Genomic DNA, 21,882 nt, shown 5'->3' with positions numbered 1-21,882 from the left:
TCCTGTGAAACACCTCAGCGATTTGAAATCCCTTAAAGCTGGCAGCTTCGATTCTAATACGGAATGTATAACAGTCAGAACATGCAAACTTTTTTACAGAGCCAAGACTGCTGGGATAGTGCTTAGGTTCCTTCGGGTAGTACCTAGCCACTTATACATACATGGTAATGACATAGCTGATAATTTAGCTAACCAGAGAAGGTATCAAGATGGCCCTCCCAACATATCAGCTGAACCCAGAGCATTGTGTCCATGTTTCCGTTTAGAACTTCAAATCAACTGGATCGACCAGTTTTTCATTTTCTGTGCTCTGAAGGGACGTATCTATGGCGACTACATTAAAGACAGCACATTTATTTCTAATCCCTGGTTCTCGAAAATCAAACGTCCGTGACGTTTCTTGATGCTGTAGTATATATATATATATATATATATATATATATATATTCTTTTGAAAAAGAGTGTTACAAACTTTTACAATCTAAAAAACAATGAAGCGGGTGTAAAGAAATGGCAACAAGAGACAGATCCTAAACACCTGTTCCTCGTTCCAGATCTCAGTGTAAGCAGAGGAAAAATGTCAACGGGGTACCATACATATCTTCGTATGATACATGAAAAAAAAACAGAGATAAAAACCTCAGAAAAAACTCTCCGTTTGCCCGTGTAAGTGTAATGATGATGTTTTTGTGTAAAGAATAAGCTGAAATTATTATATTGAAGGACATCTTCTTCATATGACAAAATCCAAAAACTTCCTTCCAATCTATCTACTATGATGGTTGACGAAGAATAATCTGAAAACAAAAAAGAAAGAAAAAAACGAGAGGGGTGTATTGAATTTTATATTACTCATTAAATAATTTTGAAATTTGTAACCCATCTCAAAAAAGAATCGGTCACCGAATGGATACCTTCGAAACCACCCTGAAAATGATATATTCTACAACTCTTCACCAAGTGGTCTATAGTTTCTTCTTCTGCACCACACTCACATCTTGGACTATCAACAGCATTCCACCTAAAGAGCATGCTATTACACCGACCATAGCCAGTCCTCAGTCGATTTAGTGTACACCAAATTTTTCTTGGAAGATCAAAGCCAGGAACTTTTTTTGAAGGATCAGTAATCAAATCTTTATTAAAGAGATTACATGAATTCCATTCTGATTGCCAAAATTCTTTATGGCTATTAGTAGTAGCGTAGAAGCATGGTAGATGCTGTCCATCGCTATCTTATGCACAGGTGTTAACCTGTGTTGCTTGTACCCGCCTTTGTCCCGTTTTCCTTTCGCCTGTAGATTGCAGCATTGCAACATTAGTTGAAGACCAAAGTCGCCTTTGATAGACAGATTGATATCCAGTTAAGCTGATCTGGGAGTAGTACTCCAAGACTGTTGATGCCCCAGGACCCAGGATCTAGGACTCAGATCACATTGGCAGTGTGTTTTAGTAAGAAGAAGAAGAATAACCTTGCACATCGCGCATGTGGGAGAAATTGGGAGGTAACTTGTCGGTTCTACTTTAGAATGGCTGGATTTATAAATGGGTATGAATATTGCTCCTCTCCATTTTCTTTTAATAAGAAGATATTGAAGTGTTTCAGTGCCTAAGATGTTGAGTTCTCTTTGTGATAGGAGAGATGTTCTGTTCTTACCAGAAACGGGGTTGTCTTCATGTTTGACTTTTTTCCATCATTAGCATTCATTTCATCCCATTCATGCTTTATAATAGAATTCGAGGAAAATTGTGACAGTTAGTCCGGCCAAATCCCTAGGATTTTTTCAAATTACGTCGAGAAAGAGTCCTTTGTTTTTAAATTCCTACTAGACCTTCTGAGGTATTGAGTTTAAAAGAGCATTCTTTAGTCATTTTACTGCTTTTTTACATTCGGGATCCATATAGGATAAGGTACTTCCTTCTGGATTCTCTTCGTTTTTTAACAAACTTTCTCTGCAGTTTCTGCGGTATCATTTTTTCTTGCAAATGTTCCAAATAATTTTTGTCAACCGTTTTCGAGAAAACTGATGTCTCGTCTGAAACTTTTAGATGTACTTGAATATTTGTGTTTATAGGTAGGATATGCAGCTAGCCGTCGCTACTGAAATTGAGCTGAGCGGTGGTCAGGTTGCACTGTTACGTTTCAAATTTTTTTATGTCAAAATGGAAAATCATCGTTTGCTGTAGGTACCTAATCAAACGAGCTTGGGGACTTTTTTTTTACTTATTATCGAATCATGTCTCCAGATATTATTCAGTTCAACTTGTCGCCAGTATCATGGGAAGGTGAGGAATTTTATTCGCTTTTCCAAATAAGACGAATTGAAGGAGAATAATAACATTATTGTTTTGGCCTATTTTGCAGGGCCTAATGATCGAAGTTTATCAATGGAATACTTGAAAGAATCTTTCATGATCAGTTAAGAAAAAACAATTCCAAGTGATCCTAAGCAACAAGAAATAACAATTTTGAACTGAAAACATAAAAAGGATTAGTTCCGACATCAATAGAAAAAACGCGTATTAAACTCGGTATTAAAAAATACTCACAATTCATGTCGACGTGCAGTGTGGCAGCAAGGGGTGGAGTTTTATTATTGTTCGAAGCTCTACAAGTTAGTTCAGAATGGACGTCTCTTCTTCCAAGTCCAGTTATCCTAAGTTCGCTTCTAACATATGCGGATCCCCCTGATGGCATTACGAAACTTTGGTTACTAACGACAACTTCATTTCTCGACCAAGTTACAATAGGTGGTGGTTTAGCTGAAAACAAAAAACTGATTTAGCACCGCACAGAACTATTACGATCAGAAGGAAGTGAAGCTGCTTTGAAACATAATTTTTTCACGGGTGTGAAGGCAGCAACGGTTTCCAGCAACGGTTTTTTCATTTTCGCTTTTACCATACAGATTGTAAAAATACCTGTTGTTCGGGATTTTTTGATATGAATGGGTTATTTAGAACATTATAAACGCAGTCTATAGGGTGAAATAATTTGTGCATCGAAAACTACCCCCACCAACCCCCCGAAATTTAACTATCTTGATGCACAGTGAAAAAACTCCGTTGCTCGGAGTTTTTCTATGAAAATGGGTTCTTACCCACATACTGAACACGATCTATAGGGTGAAATAATTTGTGCATCAAAAACTACCCCCTCCAACCCTCTAATGTTGAACTATCTTGATACAGTAAAAAGTGTGAAAAAAAACCGTTGCTCGTAGTTTTTTGATGGAAATGGGTTGTTACCAACATACTAAACACGATCTATAGGGTGAAATAATTTGTGCATCAAAAACTACCCCCCTTCAACCCTCTGAAGTTGAAATATCTTGATACAGTAAAAAGTGTGAAAAAAAACCGTTGCTCGTAGTTTTTTGATGGAAATGGGTTGTTACCAACATACTAAACACGATCTATAGGGTGAAATAATTTGTGCATCAAAAACTACCCCCCTTCAACCCTCTGAAGTTGAAATATCTTGATACAGTAAAAAGTGTGAAAAAAACCGTTGCTCGTAGTTTTTTGATGGAAATGGGTTGTTACCAACATACTAAACACGATCTATAGGGTGAAATAATTTGTGCATCAAAAACTACCCCTCCTTCAACCCTCTGAAGTTGAACTCTATTGATGCAGTAACAAGTGTAAAAAAAAACCGTTGCTCGGTGTTTTTTGATGGAAATGGGTTGTTACCAACATACTAAACACGATCTATAGGGTGGAATAATTTGTGCATCAAAAACTACCCCCCTCCAACCCTCTGAAGTTGAACTATCTTGATACAGTGAAAAGTTTGAAAAAAAAACCGTTGCTCGTAGTTTTTTGATGGAAATGGGTTGTTACCAACATACTAAACACGATCTATAGGGTGAAATAATTTGTGCATCAAAAACTACCCCTCCTTCAACCCTCTGAAGTTGAACTCTATTGATGCAGTAACAAGTGTAAAAAAAAACCGTTGCTCGGTGTTTTTTGATGGAAATGGGTTGTTACCAACATACTAAACACGATCTATAGGGTGAAATAATTTGTGCATCAAAAACTACCCCCCTCCAACCCTCTGAAGTTGAACTATCTTGATACAGTGAAAAGTTTGAAAAAAAAAACCGTTGCTCGTAGTTTTTTGATGGAAATGGGTTGTTACCAACATACTAAACACGATCTATAGGGTGAAATAATTTGTGCATCAAAAACTACCCCCCTCCAACCCTCTGAAGTTGAACTATCTTGATACAGTGAAAAGTTTGAAAAAAAAAACCGTTGCTCGTAGTTTTTTGATGGAAATGGGTTGTTACCAACATACGAAACACGATCTATAGGGTGAAATAATTTGTGCATCAAAAACTACCCCTCCTTCAACCCTCTGAAGTTGTACTCTATTGATGCAGTAACAAGTGTAAAAAAAAAACCGTTGCTCGGTGTTTTTTGATGGAAATGGGTTGTTACCAACATACTAAACACGACCTATAGGGTGAAATAATTTGTGCATCAAAAACTACCCCCCTTCAATCCTCTAATGTTGAACTATCTTGATACAGTAAAAAGTGTGAAAAAAAACCGTTGCTCGTAGTTTTTTGATGGAAATGGGTTGTTACCAACATACTAAACACGATCTATAGGGTGAAATAATTTGTGCATCAAAAACTACCCCCCTTCAACCCTCTGAAGTTGAACTCTATTGATACAGTAAAAAGTGTGAAAAAAAACCGTTGCTCGTAGTTTTTTGATGGAAATGGGTTGTTACCAACATACTAAACACGATCTATAGGGTGAAATAATTTGTGCATCAAAAACTACCCCCCTCCAATCCTCTAATGTTGAACTATCTTGATACAGTAAAAAGTGTGAAAAAAAACCGTTGCTCGTAGTTTTTTGATGGAAATGGGTTGTTACCAACATACTAAACACGATCTATAGGGTGAAATAATTTGTGCATCAAAAACTACCCCCCTCCAACCCTCTGAAGTTGAACTATCTTGATACAGTGAAAAGTTTGAAAAAAAAAAACCGTTGCTCGTAGTTTTTTGATGGAAATGGGTTGTTACCAACATACGAAACACGATCTATAGGGTGAAATAATTTGTGCATCAAAAACTACCCCTCCTTCAACCCTCTGAAGTTGTACTCTATTGATGCAGTAACAAGTGTAAAAAAAAACCGTTGCTCGGTGTTTTTTGATGGAAATGGGTTGTTACCAACATACTAAACACGACCTATAGGGTGAAATAATTTGTGCATCAAAAACTACCCCCCTCCAACCCTCTGAAGTTGAACTATCTTGATACAGTGAAAAGTTTGAAAAAAAAAACCTTTGCTCGTAGTTTTTTGATGGAAATGGGTTGTTACCAACATACGAAACACGATCTATAGGGTGAAATAATTTGTGCATCAAAAACTACCCCTCCTTCAACCCTCTGAAGTTGTACTCTATTGATGCAGTAACAAGTGTAAAAAAAAACCGTTGCTCGGTGTTTTTTGATGGAAATGGGTTGTTACCAACATACTAAACACGACCTATAGGGTGAAATAATTTGTGCATCAAAAACTACCCCCCTCCAATCCTTTAATGTTGAACTATCTTGATACAGTGAAAAGTTTGAAAGAAAAACCGTTGCTCGTAGTTTTTTGATGGAAATGGGTTGTTACCAACATACTAAACACATCAATAGAGTTCAACTTCAGAGGGTTGAAGGAGGGGTAGTTTTTGATGCACAAATTATTTCACCCTATAGATCGTGTTTCGTATAATGGTAACAACCCATTTCCATCAAAAAACTACGAGCAACGGTTTTTCTTTCAAACTTTTCACTGTATCAAGATAGTTCAACTTCAGAGGGTTGGAGGGGGGTAGTTTTTGATGCACAAATTATTTCACCCTATAGATCGTGTTTAGTATGTTGGTAACAACCCATTTCCATCAAAAAACTACGAGCAACGGTTTTTTTTTACACTTGTTACTGCATCAATAGAGTTCAACTTCAGAGGGTTGAAGGAGGGGTAGTTTTTGATGCACAAATTATTTCACCCTATAGATCGTGTTTAGTATGTTGGTAACAACCCATTTCCATCAAAAAACACCGAGCAACGGTTTTTTTTTTTACACTTGTTACTGCATCAATAGAGTACAACTTCAGAGGGTTGAAGGAGGGGTAGTTTTTGATGCACAAATTATTTCACCCTATAGATCGTGTTTAGTATGTTGCTAACAACCCATTTCCATCAAAAAACTACGAGCAACGGTTTTTTTTCACACTTTTTACTGTATCAAGATATTTCAACTTCAGAGGGTTGAAGGGGGGTAGTTTTTGATGCACAAATTATTTCACCCTATAGATCGTGTTTAGTATGTTGGTAACAACCCATTTCTATCAAAAAACTACGAGCAACGGTTTTTTTTTTTCAAACTTTTCACTGTATCAAGATAGTTCAACTTCAGAGGGTTGAACGGGGGTAGTTTTTGATGCACAAATTATTTCACCCTATAGATCGTGTTTAGTATGTTGGTAACAACCCATTTCCATCAAAAAACTACGAGCAACGGTTTTTTTTTCAAACTTTTCACTGTATCAAGATAGTTCAACTTCAGAGGGTTGGAGGGGGGTAGTTTTTGATGCACAAATTATTTCACCCTATAGATCGTGTTAAGTATGTTGGTAAGAACCCATTTCCATCAAAAAACTACGAGCAACGGTTTTTTTTTACACTTGTTACTGCATCAATAGAGTTCAACTTCAGAGGGTTGAAGGAGGGGTAGTTTTTGATGCACAAATTATTTCACCCTATAGATCGTGTTTAGTATGTTGGTAACAACCCATTTCCATCAAAAAACACCGAGCAACGGTTTTTTTTTTACACTTGTTACTGCATCAATAGAGTTCAACTTCAGAGGGTTGAAGGAGGGGTAGTTTTTGATGCACAAATTATTTCACCCTATAGATCGTGTTTAGTATGTTGCTAACAACCCATTTCCATCAAAAAACTACGAGCAACGGTTTTTTTTCACACTTTTTACTGTATCAAGATATTTCAACTTCAGAGGGTTGAAGGGGGGTAGTTTTTGATGCACAAATTATTTCACCCTATAGATCGTGTTTAGTATGTTGGTAACAACCCATTTCCATCAAAAAACACCGAGCAACGGTTTTTTTTTACACTTGTTACTGCATCAATAGAGTTCAACTTCAGAGGGTTGAAGGAGGGATAGTTTTTGATGCACAAATTATTTCACCCTATAGATCGTGTTTAGTATGTTGGTAACAACCCATTTTAATCAAAAAACTACGAGCAACGGTTTTTTTTTTCACACTTTTTACTGTATCAAGATATTTCAACTTCAGAGGGTTGGAGGGGGGTAGTTTTTGATGCACAAATTATTTCACCCTATAGGTCGTGTTTAGTATGTTGGTAACAACCCATTTCCATCAAAAAATACCGAGCAACGGTTTTTTTTTTACACTTGTTACTGCATCAATAGAGTTCCACTTCAGAGGGTTGAAGGAGGGGTAGTTTTTGATGCACAAATTATTTCACCCTATAGATCGTGTTTAGTATGTTGCTAACAACCCATTTCCATCAAAAAACTACGAGCAACGGTTTTTTTTCACACTTTTTACTGTATCAAGATATTTCAACTTCAGAGGGTTGAAGGGGGGTAGTTTTTGATGCACAAATTATTTCACCCTATAAATCGTGTTTAGTATGTTGGTAACAACCCATTTCTATCAAAAAACTACGAGCAACGGTTTTTTTTTCAAACTTTTCACTGTATCAAGATAGTTCAACTTCAGAGGGTTGAACGGGGGTAGTTTTTGATGCACAAATTATTTCACCCTATAGATCGTGTTTAGTATGTTGGTAACAACCCATTTCCATCAAAAAACACCGAGCAACGGTTTTTTTTTACACTTGTTACTGCATCAATAGAGTTCAACTTCAGAGGGTTGAAGGAGGGGTAGTTTTTGATGCACAAATTATTTCACCCTATAGATCGTGTTTAGTATGTTGGTAACAACCCATTTCCATCAAAAAACTACGAGCAACGGTTTTTTTTTCACACTTTTTACTGTATCAAGATATTTCAACTTCAGAGGGTTGAAGGGGGGTAGTTTTTGATGCACAAATTATTTCACCCTATAGATCGTGTTTAGTATGTTGGTAACAACCCATTTCCATCAAAAAACTACGAGCAACGGTTTTTTTTCACACTTTTTACTGTATCAAGATAGTTCAACATTAGAGGGTTGGAGGGGGGTAGTTTTTGATGCACAAATTATTTCACCCTATAGATCGTGTTCAGTATGTGGGTAAGAACCCATTTTCATAGAAAAACTCCGAGCAACGGGGTTTTTTCACTGTGCATCAAGATAGTTAAATTTCGGGGGGTTGGTGTGGGTAGTTTTCGATGCACAAATTATTTCACCCTATAGACTGTGTTTATAATGTTCTAAATAACCCATTCATATCAAAAAATCCCGAACAACAGGTATTTTTACAATCTGTATGGTAAAAGCGAAAATGAAAAAACCGTTGCTGGAAACCGTTGCTGCCTTCACACCCGTAATTTTTTCGCTACATTATTCTGTTATATGACATAAAAATATTGTTGTTTGAAGATAATTAGGAAATTTCAACATAAATCTGTTTCATCACTGAATCAACACACATTGAATAACTTGCAATGAAACTTCTCAGAACACTGTTGTATATGGAATGTGTGACAACACTAATCAAAATAAATGATATCAATTAGATCAGACATTATTTGTTATTAAATTCAATGATAATAGCTTCATTAGGTTTTAGAAGGTTTATCAATTCACCAAGGACTATACTGTTCAGATCAACGAAATAATAATAATAATAATAATTTTATTGAATCCTTTGAGACATTGTACATGTATAGGAAGAGTCAACATGAATAGCATTAGACATTAATTAATTATCCTCAGAGGAGATATATATATATATATATATATATATATATATATATATATATATATATATATATATATATATATATATATATATATATATATATATATATATATATATATATATATATATATATAAATGATAACAGTTTACACCCAAGATATCGTTGAATTATGCCAGTACAGAAAAAAAAAACATCAAAAACTACCTAATGTGATATCACTCTAGAACTGAATATTCGCTTTTACTATAAAAGCACTGTTCTGAAAGAAGTTTTTTGATTTCTTTCTTGAAGCTCGAAAACTTCAACGTTTTAAGTCTATCAGGCAGATGATTGTAGAATTTTATGCCACTATACATAGGAGAATACTCAAATTTTCTCGTTCTATGAGCTGGAATGCGAATGGTTTCTTTTTGCCTAGTATTATATCCATGAAATTGGCAACACTTTTTTTGAGAATGAATATTCTTCCTCGTGTAAATCAGGCAGTTTAAAATATAAATACATGGAAAACTTAATATTTTATGTTTTATAAAAGATGGTATACAGGACTCCAGGGGTTTTAGACCGAAGATAAGGCGAATTATTCTTTTCTGGGCAACAAAAACAGAACCACTCCCAGACGACGCACCCCACAAGACCGTGTTATAATTTAAATGAGAGTAGACAAGTGAATAGTATATACTCAGTATTGACTCGAGGGGGAGCAATGCTCTAAGTCGCTTCAAGGCATAAAATGCACCACTCAAACGCCTACAAACATAATCAATATTATTCATCCAGTTTAAATTTTTATCAACTTGTAGACCTAAAAATTTTACACAATCTGAGGCTCCCACGAGGAAGCTCGAGCATGAGCCGGTCGTTGGTGTCACGCAAGTGGAAGTGTACGAGATCAGTTTTATTCACGTTGAGTATGAGACCATTCCTGTAACACCAGTCCGAAAAATATTCAACCAGTATCTCGCATCGCGACTTGACCTCTGACAAATTGGATGCTGTCACCAAGAATGACACATCGTCGGCAAAAAATACCATCATAATATCGATGAAAAAAATTATATGATACGACCTAATGTAATCCGGCAGATCATTAATAAACAGTAAAAACAACAGCGGACCCAATACAGATCCCTGAGGCACACCCATCTCTAAAGGATATTCTTCAAGGTCCCGCTGACTCACACTGACGTAAATATGCCGATCAACCAGAAAACTGCGCACCCAGTCGAGGAACACTCCCCTGAAGCCAATATTATAGAGCTTGTCGAGTAAAAAGTTGATATTAAGGCAGTCAAATGAACGCGACAGATCGAAAAACATCCCTGCCACACATACGCTGTCATCCAAGCATCCATAAACGAACTCCCCAAACTGACACGCCGCAGTCTCCGTCGACCTGCCCACCCGAAATCCGTGTTGGCAATTCGTAATTGTTGAAAATTTGTTCAAGTATCCCAACATTCTTTGATACACTAATTTTTCTATAACTTTCGAGAGAGAACTCAATATAGATATTGGTCGATAACTAGCTATATCATCAGATGCGCCTTTCTTTTTGGGAACTGGAATTATCTTAGCTGTCTTCAGAATAAGAGGAAACCTTCCAGAAGTGACCGAGGCATTGATGAGATGTGCCAAAATATCTTATATTTGAGGGGCAATAGTCTTCAAGATTTTTACCGAGATCATATCTTTACCACAACTCTTCACATTTTTCAGATTTTTAATAATGTGTACGACTTCATCAGCAACAATTGGTAGAAAAAAAACTTATTGTTGGAGAGGGGCTGCACCGTGCATGAAGAAGATCGCTTAACACCAAAATGTTCGGTAATGCTGGAAGCAGCGATGCTTCAGAAGTACCTTCCGAAAGTTTCAGCTACCTCTTCAGGATCAGAAAAAACCCGGCTGTCTACATTCAGAACAATTTTATTAGAGGAGACGCCACCTATTTCTCCCCTGACTAAATCCCAAATTGTTTTATTTTTATTGGTGGATCGATCAAGAGCAGATGCATACAAATCATATTTACAAGCCCTTAAGAGTGCAGAATATTCCTTTTTAGCTGTTAAGTAACGAGTTCTCGATTCCTCGGTTTTCAGATTTCGAAATACCCAGTGGAGTTGTTTCAATTCTCCACTAGCCTGTCTAATCTCATTCGTGATCCAACCAGGATGTTGGCTTTTGGTAGAACGGATTCGCCTAACAGGGCATGTTGAATCAAGTAATGATGTTAATACACTAAAAAATGCATCAAAAGCTATGTCAACATCGGCGATGTCGTAGATGGTATCAAATTTAGCGCCTTCCGCCAACAAGCTCAGATTTTCGAGATTACTCTCTGATAAGTCGCGAGATGATCTCGGAGTGGTTTCAATTGGCGAAGTACTATTGTCACAGTCATATGTCAAATAATTGTCCTGTGTTCACCAATATTGGTATCCACCACCCTGGCGTCAACAAGGTCAGTATTCGCATTCGTAAGGATATAATCAATTTTGGAACTACTAGTAACGCCATGTTTGTTCGTAAACACTCTAGTAGCATCAGTAGATGTGACAACAAGATCAAAGCTTATCAGAAGATATTCTAGCGTACTGTGCGAATCAAAATAGTTAATGTTTAAATCTCCGCAGATAAAGAAAACCTTAGAGCCTGTGAGGCAGTAGTCCAAGACAATTCCTCCGGTTTAGACCAGTGTTCTGCTATACTTAAGATATCTGGATTTTTTGTTGAGTGAAAACTTCAAGTTGATGGATTTTATTAGACAATCCTTGGGCATTTACTTGTACTATCTTCAACATTTCATCTCTGCTAACTGATTATCTAGGAACAACAAGCTTACCGTTCGTTTCTTGTTGATCGTCTGGCCACGTTTTATAAAGAACCTATTTACAGCTACTCCTTCTGGCCAAAAGGAGGGATTCATTGCCTCTTCTAAAAACTCTGTGGGAATGCAGACTCTGAATGAGGAATATATGTCGGGTTTTCTTGATGTTAGTTTCTCATATGAGATAACAGGAAACCGCTGATCAAAGAAGTCCTGGAGCTCTTCAACTGTAGTTTCAGGGCTCAGCCTGGAGATGTGTAAGTGTGAAAGTGGCTTCTTAGGAACCACATGAAGCGAATTTGATTTTGAAGTACCAACTCTGCCTGAGGAAGGAGTAGGGCGGATCGAGTAGCTCGATTCCGACTTCAGCCGGTCCCAAGCCCGGATGAAAGAGGAGGGTTTTGGGGTTAGGCTAGCAACCTACCTCAAGTAAAAAGATAGAATCGCTCACAGAACCAACACAAATGCCTCGGAATATGGACGGATACAAGAAGAAGAAGAAGAAGACAGTCCATTCAGATGACTCATTTTTAGTACCAATGTCTCTCTTCTGTTCGTCATTTGTTGCAACAATTTCCATTTCAGTATTTCCCGATTCAGAGTTAAATGAAACATCTGAACGAATTGGTATGTTTGATTTATCTGAGTCAGAGAGGGAATTCCGTACAGGTGGAATTCCGGAGATATTCATATCAGCTGTTGTCTTGATAACGTTCTTTAAATTATTGTTGGCACATATTTCATTTGATAGAATTTCAATTTGTTTACTTTGTGCTGTTATAATGTTTTTCAATGATTCAATTTCCTTAGTGAAATATAAGGTAATTTCACCAACAATTTCCTGTTTTAGAGCTAGGAAATCTTCCCTAGTAACTGGAAATTCAGCAGATCGGGATGTTATAATCATACTTTTGACAGTTATTTTGGCTGAACAACATTTTTTACAGTTCCACTTAATTTTACCAGCATCTTCTCTAATTTTGTTGAATTCTTCAATGGATATATCAACACACTTGAAATGAAAACTACTGTCACAATTATAACAATTTATCGAATCGTCATATCGATTAATCTTGTTTGAACATCGCGAGCAACAAATACCTCGTCCGCTCGACATGATGACACAATGTAGAATGTCCAGAGAGGTATTAATACTTGTATTCAAACACCATTGAACATAAATATCAAAAAATATACGAACAGAATCCAACCGTCCCATTTGGAAACAGTATTTTCTGACAATGGTTTCGGTCTTATTTGACTTTATCAATGCAACATCTCCCACCTCAATGAGAACAGAAATCACCTGACTATAGTGAATGCTAGTACAGGGTCCGGCATAAAGGCCGGACGATTTTTATAAAATCATAAAATCGGTTATTTTACTCAAACAAAAATTCATCGACGGATTCAGGTTCGCAATTAAATAATATTGGTAACAATTGGGAGTGAAATATCATATAAGTCATGTGGTGACCGTTTTTGACGATGTATTGCTGGAGACGTTCTTGGAAGACTCTCTTCAACATCGCTCTGTTAACTTGGGCGACTTCCACGCCGATTGCCCCCTTCAAATCCTTCAGAGTTCGGGGCTTGTGCTGTTATTCACTAGCCTTGAATTGTACCCATAGAAAAAATCGCAGATGGAAAAATCTGGGGACCGAGGAGCCCAACGAATATTCATTTGCTTTGGGGACTAACAAACTTGGGACTAAGGAGAGTTTGTGGAGCCCCTAGTGTCCTTTTGTTGATCCACCACTTGTGCGGAGTGCTTCAACCCAATGAAGGATGGTGTATCGAGAAGGAACAGCCCGATTCCGATTAATGCTGACGTGGCGACGAAAGTCACGCCGTGTTAGACTCATTATTCCGGATAAAATAATCATATGCGAAAACTCAGTGTTCAACTGTCCACCGCTTCATCATGTCAACAAAATTGTAGGAACTCACGAGATGAACGGCACCATACCTCCTCTCCCGCCATGATAGGGGGAGAATAGTACTCATTCGATAAAAGTGCGTCCTAATATAGATCAGATTACGACTCTTCAAGTCCGAATATAGGGATTGCCTTGAGAAGGAAGAGGGCTTTATAAATGCAATCACCCAGTTCCAGTGCGAGAATGATAAACTGAATCTGAAGATGGTTCATAATATACAGGTGATAAAATTATCGAATGTTCATAATATGGACCGCTCTCTGAATCAGTTCGTTCTACGCCAGCCACGAATTCACAGTCCCCACTCCGATTCAGTAAGCAGTCCATATGAACGTTCGATATCATATGTTATAAAATTATTCTCGCACTGGGCGATAGCATTTCTACAGTCCCCTTCTTTATCATGGCACTCCCTATATTGGGACTTGAATTTTATGAATCTGTATATACTTACTCCAGAAGTACAGTAGTAAGAAATGCGGCGAAATATTGTCATTGTTGTTAATGCGAATATTGTGAATGCGCGCCATTAGTTTGTTTCAACTCGAACGTTGCCTAGACTTTCCTACCTTACGTCAGTCGACTTGATCATTTGATATAAATGAGAATTAAAGATATTTCATCCGATAAAAAAACAAATTTTTTGATTCATACGAGACTTCTTATGAGTATTGACCATAATATATATGTGAATAATTCCAGGGGTTGACTTAACAAATTTTAATAAAATGCGATCTATGTCTGGTCGAACCCGATTCACACCACCCCCTTATTGAATTTTATATTGAATACCCTGAAGAAAATTTACTTAAGAATTATGTATCAACTTTCTCGAATTCCAAAACTGAAGATTATGTCCACCTAAATAAGTTTTTTTTTCCATCAAAATTGGGATAATGTTTTACATGATTCGCTTTCTATCGATCAGGCCTTATCTGCTTTTTGAGGGATTTTGGAACAGATCACAAGTCTTCATGTTCCGTCAGTTACTATTCAAAATCGAAGATATCCTTATTTGTTTTCCTCAACGAATATTAGATGTGTATTAGACAGAAAAACCGTATGCATAAGTGGAAGAAATATGAAAATGTTAAAATTATGAAAAATTTATGAATCTAAGACTTAAGAGTGAAATTCTTATACGAGAAGATTATGTAAAATATGTAGATGATATACAGGAAGATATAAAAACTCGACCAAAGGACTTCTGGGAATACATAAGACATGGTAAAAGAGAGGGAGCCATACCCAGCAAAATAAATTATAACGACCATAATAGTCAAAATTGTGAAGAGATTTGTAATCTGTTCGCTTCTTTTTTCCATAATGTATACGAATCTTATGCACAAATACATAATTCGTTCAGTTAAATTCACAATTAATGTAGAATAAATTCACTCTACTTCTCTGCTCAAGCGGTTTCAGATAAGATGGCGTCTTTGGATGGCAATAAGGGAGCTGGTTCCGACAGTTACCCTACTCACTTTGCTAAAAACTGCCATAGTATTTTATGTTATCCACTCTACAAATTATTCAACAAATCGATTCGTGCTGGCACTTTTCCTCATGTTTGGAGAGTTGGTTTGCTGATAGCCATCTATAAGAACTCTGGCAGCAAATACATAGTTTAGAATCACAGAGGAGTTTGCAAGTTATCGGTTTTTTGCAAAGTGTCTGAGAGCATCATTCTGGAAGAGTTAATTCATCACCTAAAGTCTTCGATTCTTAAGTGTCACCATGGATTTTTCCCCAAGCCTAACATTGAAACCAATTTGATGCTGTTTACCGAGTTTTTGTCCAGAGCGTTAAATAATCGTGTACAGGTAGATTCACTCTGCACCGATTGCAGTATGGCATTCGATAAAGTCGACCATAATATCCTCAGTGCAAAACTTGCTGGTGTTCTTTTTATGTTTGTAATAGGAGCCAATTAGTTTGCATTACCGAATGCAGGTCTGCACCATTTGTTGTTACCTCAGGGGTGCCTCAGGGATCGCATCTGGGTCCAATATTATTTTTAATATTCATCAACGATGTCAAGAACTGTTTCAAATACCCAAGAATACTCCTGTATGCCGACTACTTGAAAAAACATAAAGAGATACTGTCAATCCTCGACTGCATTCATTTGCAAGAAGATCTGAGGACTTTCGCTGAGTACTGCAAACGTAATAAATTAATTTTGAATTCAGGCAAATGTTCTTTTATTTCGTTCACAAGAAATTTGGAAACCATTGAATTTCAAAACATCTTGAACAATGAACGGGTGAATCGTGTTCATCTAGTGAAAGACTTAGGTGGCATCCTCGATGCAAAGTTGTCCTTCAATGAACATGTTGACTATATAGTCAGTGCTTGAAACAGGTCTTTGGGATTCATATGTAGAATATGCAGAGATTTTGATGATGCGGCTGCTATCAAGTCGGTGTTTTTTGCGTTTGTCTACTCCAAGTTGAATTTTGCCAGTTCCGTCTTATCTGGAACCCGCACTACAGTCATAATAAGGGAAGGTTGGAGGTAATACAGAATAGGTTCGTAAGATTTCTGCACCTCAAATTGACTACAGTATATGTTACAACTGGCATCTCTGAGGTTTGTTCTGTTTATCATATAGAGTTACTCGAACTACGCCTGTTGTCCTGGCCTTGTGTCTATAATAATGTATAACGTACGTACCCAACAGAAACAGAAACCGTACTAGAAATAGGCAATTATTCGCTATACCATACTTCAAAACAAATGTTGGTAAAATCTCTCCTATCGCACGAGCTTGCGACTCTTTCAATAGATTCTGCAGTAATTTGCATTCTTTTACCATTACCTTGAGCACATTATAAAAAATGAAAAATATTTTCTAGAGTAAGTTATAGAGTTAAGTTAAGTATTATGGCATTTGTACAAGTGAATTTTAGTATTAAGTGAAATTGTGGATATTTTATATGGAATCTCTCCTGTTTATTTGAAATAAATAAATAAATAATTATGATATTCATTTGATTTGTCGTAAAATCAGTTCAATGGTGACAATGATATTGGGTTTCATTGAAAATAGTCATATCGGCATCTCAGAGGTTAGGTGTGTGTTGTGATTTACTCAATAAAACAGTTATCGGATCAGTTTCATTTTTCCCACTGTAGGTAGCGCTGTTCAGAATTTGACAGAGCATTGCTAATTTATATTTGAATACGAATATTCTGTATTCATAAGCAATTATTGGTGTGTGACAATGTATTAGTTTCGAGAAAGGGTGTAGAACATTCATTTATTCAACATGTCGTTCAGTTTTCTGTATGTACTATAGATAATCAAAAACTACTACAGTAGATATAGTAAAAATTCCTTTTCCGTCAACTAAATATATTGGATATTTGACCAATCAACTGTATTTCATTAAAACATTCAGTGTAAGACGTTGAAGAAGTGAGTAGACGTGTTTTGTGATCTCTCGAGTACACGACAAAGGAATTTGATTGAATACTGATTATTCGGGAGAGTTTTGTGAATGAGTTTCGCTGTGTTGTTTTGTATACAGTCCAGATCAAAAGATCATTGGTTGTGCAAATCACATTAGGTGAGACTTTCTCTAAATCAAGATTAGTTATTTTTGTTCTGTTCTCTCTTATTGATATTATCGCCATTGTAAAAAACTAAAAACCATGGAAAAAAAAGGAAAGTCATGTCGAAGACCTAAGATAATGGGATTTCCTACATGGAAGCTTCGGATGAAGTCGAAGAATACTTGAGAGAAGGTGAGTCCGTGGGTCGGACAAACTTACGCAAAGCAAATGAGCTCATGAAAGCCGAAATTGCTAAACTCAATGATAAATGAGCTCCGTCAAGCCAAAGAGGAAATCGTAAAACTCTCTGCGCTGAAGCCCCCAATTTTCGCCGAAGCTACCAATTCGGTAGGGAAAAAAATTATTCCTGTGGATATCAGGGAAAGCCCTTCAACGCCTTCTGTTAAACCCCAAAATGCGATTCCTACAAAGCGCGCGCGCAAAGAAAGTTCCTCGAATTCCCGAAAACAAAAATAATAATAATAATAATTTTTATAAGTTGATCAACTATTAACAACCTGTGAAGTAAGTGAAAGAAAAACTCCCCTTAACGTGAGAAATCAACAATCTCTTGAATTCTCTGTAATTGGTACATCTCTTCATCTCGGAAAGCCGAGATAGAAGAAATAATATCAGAGGGACAACCTGATATTATTTCCCTACAGGAAACAAGAATAAACCGGAACAGACGACTGAATTTAATGAATTATGAAACATCTAGATGCGACAGAATTACAAACACCGGAGGAGGAGTAGCAATATTGGTGAGAACAGATTTGAAACACTACCTCAAAAGTAGATCCGACGAAATACAAGGAGAAACAGAAAGAGTGACGATTGTTGCCGAATTATATCAACAAAGAGTCGAAACTACATCGGCATATAGGCGACCACAAAACAATTTATGGGAAGAGGAAATAAACAACATGTTGGGAGGAACAAACCTGCATCGAAGATTTCAAATCCTCATTATGGAACAGCAGAACAGAGAATAGAAATAGCAAAACTCAAGGATTTCGCCGAAAAACAAAATGCCATAGTGATTGGAACAGAGTTACCGACACATCTTGCTTTTGGTATAGGAATACCAGATGTAATAGATAGCGCGATATTGAAAAACATAACTCAAGAATTCTCGATTGAAACTTTGGAAGATGGAACCACGAACCACACTTCCATGGAATTGACAATTGGAGAAGAACCAAGAGAAAAACCGATGGATATAAGAGAATATACCAATTGGGCTAAATAAAGCCATTTAATACAATCGGAAATAACAGAAATCCCAACAATAAGCACTCCAGGGGATGTGGAATTTGCGGTTGATCAACTGGAAGAGATTATATTAAAAGCTTACGAAAAAAGCTAGAGAAAAATGAAGTGAAGACACCCGCACGGAGTCATTCGCATGGCGATACGCCTAAAGAAGTAAAAGATCTTATACGAGAAAATCGAAGACTCAGAAGAATATATCGGATGAATAAAAATGATCTGAATAGAAGGAACCTCAACCGACATAGCCAAGTTCTGAAAAACGCCCTGAAAGTTCTAAGAACAAGCAGATGGAACAAAAGGGTTCAAGAACTGAATACAATCGATCATTCTGCATGGAGAATGCAAAAAAGCCTACCAGGAGAAAAGAATATAATTCCACCCCTACACGGAGAAAGGGGAATGGCGTATACCAATACTGATAAGGCAGATGCATTGGCGGACTCGATCGAACGAGAATCGAGAAAAAATTAAAGGATATACGACGATAATGAAGATTTGGAAGAACTGGTTGAAGAAAATGATGAAGAAATCGATGAATTACCAGCGACTGCTGAAATAGACAAGCCAACATCGCCAAATGAAATCAGGAAAATAATTAGAAGTTTGAAGAAGAGGAAAGCTCCCGAAAGCGATGAAATAACGAATATAATGTTTAAGAAATTACCTGGAAAAGGTATAGGTGCTCTAACAAATAACAAATAACAAATGGAATTATAAGGACAGAACCCGGCAAATTGGAAAAAAGCGGAAGTCATAGTGTCCAATAAACCATTCAAAGAGAAGAAGTTCCCACAAAACTACAGACCGATAAGTCTACTGTCGGCGTTAGGAAAAGTAGTAGAAAGAATGATAGCTACGAGGCTAAATGAGGAAAGCGAAAATATGAAAATAATACCACAAGAACAGTTCGGATTCAGAAGAGAGCATTCAACAGAGCAACAATTATCAAGGCTCACAGAATAAATTAAAGAGGCATTTCAAAATAAACAAGCTACGGGTCTTGTTTTACTAGACGTCGCCAGAACATTCGACAAAGTATGGCATGAAGGATTAATATATAAGATGAGATGTGCTGGATATTCTATCAAAATATGCAAGTTGATCAGGAATTATCTCAAAAATAGAAAATTTTACGTAAAAGTGGAAGGAGAATGCTCCTCAACAAGAGATTTAGAGGCTGGAGTACCCCAAGGGTCAGTACTTGGGCCACTTCTGTACAACATATACATTCACGATATTCCGAAGAATCCAAGAACCATGCTAACGTTATATGCTGACGACACAGCCATAGCAACTCGACACCGCAACCCAGAAGTAATAGAACGAGTTCTACAAGAAACGGTTGACGAAACAAATGACTGATGCATAAAGTGGAAGATCAGGCTCAATGGACAAAAGAGCCAAGCAATAATACTTCAGAATAGAAGACTGCGACCCACAACAAACAAGCAATCGACAAAACGAAAGCAGCGATGAATAGACTCTACCCTCTAATAGGAAGAAGAAGCCACATGTCGAAATAAACAAAATTGAAGATAATCAACGCCGTTGCTAGGCCTCAACTGACTTATGGATGAGTTCCCTGGGGTTTCGCGGCAAAGAGCCATATCAAAAGAATTCAGGCCACTGAAAAAAAGCTGCTACGGTGTACGAGAACCTTGGTTTGTGAGGAGTGGACAGATTTATAGGAACCTGAAATGGGAAACCATGACGGAATTCATGAACAGAAAAGCCGAGAAATTATTCGAAACAGCGAAAAACCATCCAAATCGAGCACTCAGGAGACTAGTGGACTACGACCCAGAGGAAGACTAAAGGAGAATGCGAATTTACCTAAAAAGACCAAGAGATCAATTAAAAAGTGATCAAAGTAAGAACAGAAACTTATTGAATAATCCAATAAATTGTTATCCAATAGAGGATAAACACATAAATCCGAGCACGATAGTGTGCGAGATGAAAACCGACTAAGAGATGAACGGTTTATAGGCAAATGCCCGGAACCAATATTCAAGAAGCATTTAAGAGTTTTAAGTGAGTCTCGAGCTCAGGAGAGTGAGAATCCCCACACTCGTTCCCCCTCAGGAGAGGGTGGTTCATCTGACTTGCAGATTTTTTCCCTGCAACACCAAAAAGAAGTTTTATTAAAATCATATTGAATTACCCTCCTCATGAATATAATTTTTCAAACAGAATTTATCTTGAAGAAGAATAGTGAATACTCCTTCGAACTCTTCGATGGTGTTGAAATATTGGCAGATTTGTTTTTACAACGAAAATTGAACTTTAAATAACAAATAGGTATTCTTTAATGGTTGATTCTTACGAGAGAATACACTTTGTTGTCCATATCTTTGAAATTATTCACTTTACAGAAAGAGTTTGAATACATTTTTTGCTCATTTTAATCTGCTTAACATGATGAACAAGAAAACATATAGGTTGCCATTTGAAAAAAATTTGTTTTGATTGAACTTCTATTTGAATTTTTCACTTTAATTTTTGAAGACCCTGTATATCAGGTTGCTAAAAATAGGGATTTAAAGTATGACTCCATATATTGACAAGAGCTGGGCAAAATTTGGATTTGATTCATTCCTTAGAAAACTAGTATCAGCTATTTTAGTGAACACCTACATCTGTCAAAATTTTAGGAAAATATCTCAGAATCGGTTCTATATAGGACCATGGTTGTCATACCAAAGCTACCATAAAATTTGATAAGGAATTCAAAAATGCAATAATATACGGGGTGTTCTATTTGAAATAAGAAAGTTGATACGAACAGGGAAAAATAGGAATAAGCATCCTGTATTATGGTGGATTATAAAAAATAAAAGTTCAATCGATTAAAGACAAGTTGTGTATTCAACTTTTCCCTTTAGCTCCTTTAGTTTCTACAATATGGTGAAGGGACACTTTAACTCGGATACCCTGTACTCGATACGACACAAATAATGCGTCCTCTAAAAAATGCATGGACGAATTTCACTGCTACTCTATCTGTAGATGGATGATCCTTTACATCTAACGTCGACCATATTTTGTAAATTGCAATCATTCAACTCGCAATATTTTGATATTTGATATGTTTATTTCAAATATTGATGCGAAATATGTCTTAATAGGTAGGTATTTTAGATAAATTTACCGTTTTCGAGTAATTTGAGTTTGAAGATAGGTATGTTCTTCTTCCGAGAGTACGAGTACAGAAAGTTGAACAAAAAATTTTATCAGTACCTACGGTCGAAAATTTGATTGATTCTACTGATGTTATACGGGCAAAAACGAACAGATTTACCTGCAGAATTGAATTTCTCGTGAAAGATTTAGTTTTTATT

The 21,882-nt window shown here is 36.7% G+C and overlaps 1 protein-coding gene across 2 annotated transcripts in view; it reads right to left on the bottom strand.

Moving 5' to 3' along the window:
- The window catches only part of LOC123306460 (nephrin-like), a 907,827-nt gene that overhangs the window by 461,028 nt on the left and 424,917 nt on the right, over positions 1 to 21,882 (bottom strand). For both annotated transcript variants that reach the window (XM_044888477.1, XM_044888478.1), the window contains one exon: positions 2,551 to 2,763. In XM_044888477.1, the coding sequence (XP_044744412.1) occupies positions 2,551 to 2,763 (213 nt within the window). The remainder of the gene's footprint in view (positions 1 to 2,550; positions 2,764 to 21,882) is intronic.

The sequence above is a fragment of the Coccinella septempunctata genome, chromosome 2, assembly GCF_907165205.1.
Source record: "Coccinella septempunctata chromosome 2, icCocSept1.1, whole genome shotgun sequence".
In the NCBI taxonomy this organism is placed as follows: domain Eukaryota; kingdom Metazoa; phylum Arthropoda; class Insecta; order Coleoptera; family Coccinellidae; genus Coccinella; species Coccinella septempunctata.
Note: the sequence above shows the minus strand (reverse complement) of the source record. Positions and strands in the feature narration are given on the sequence as shown.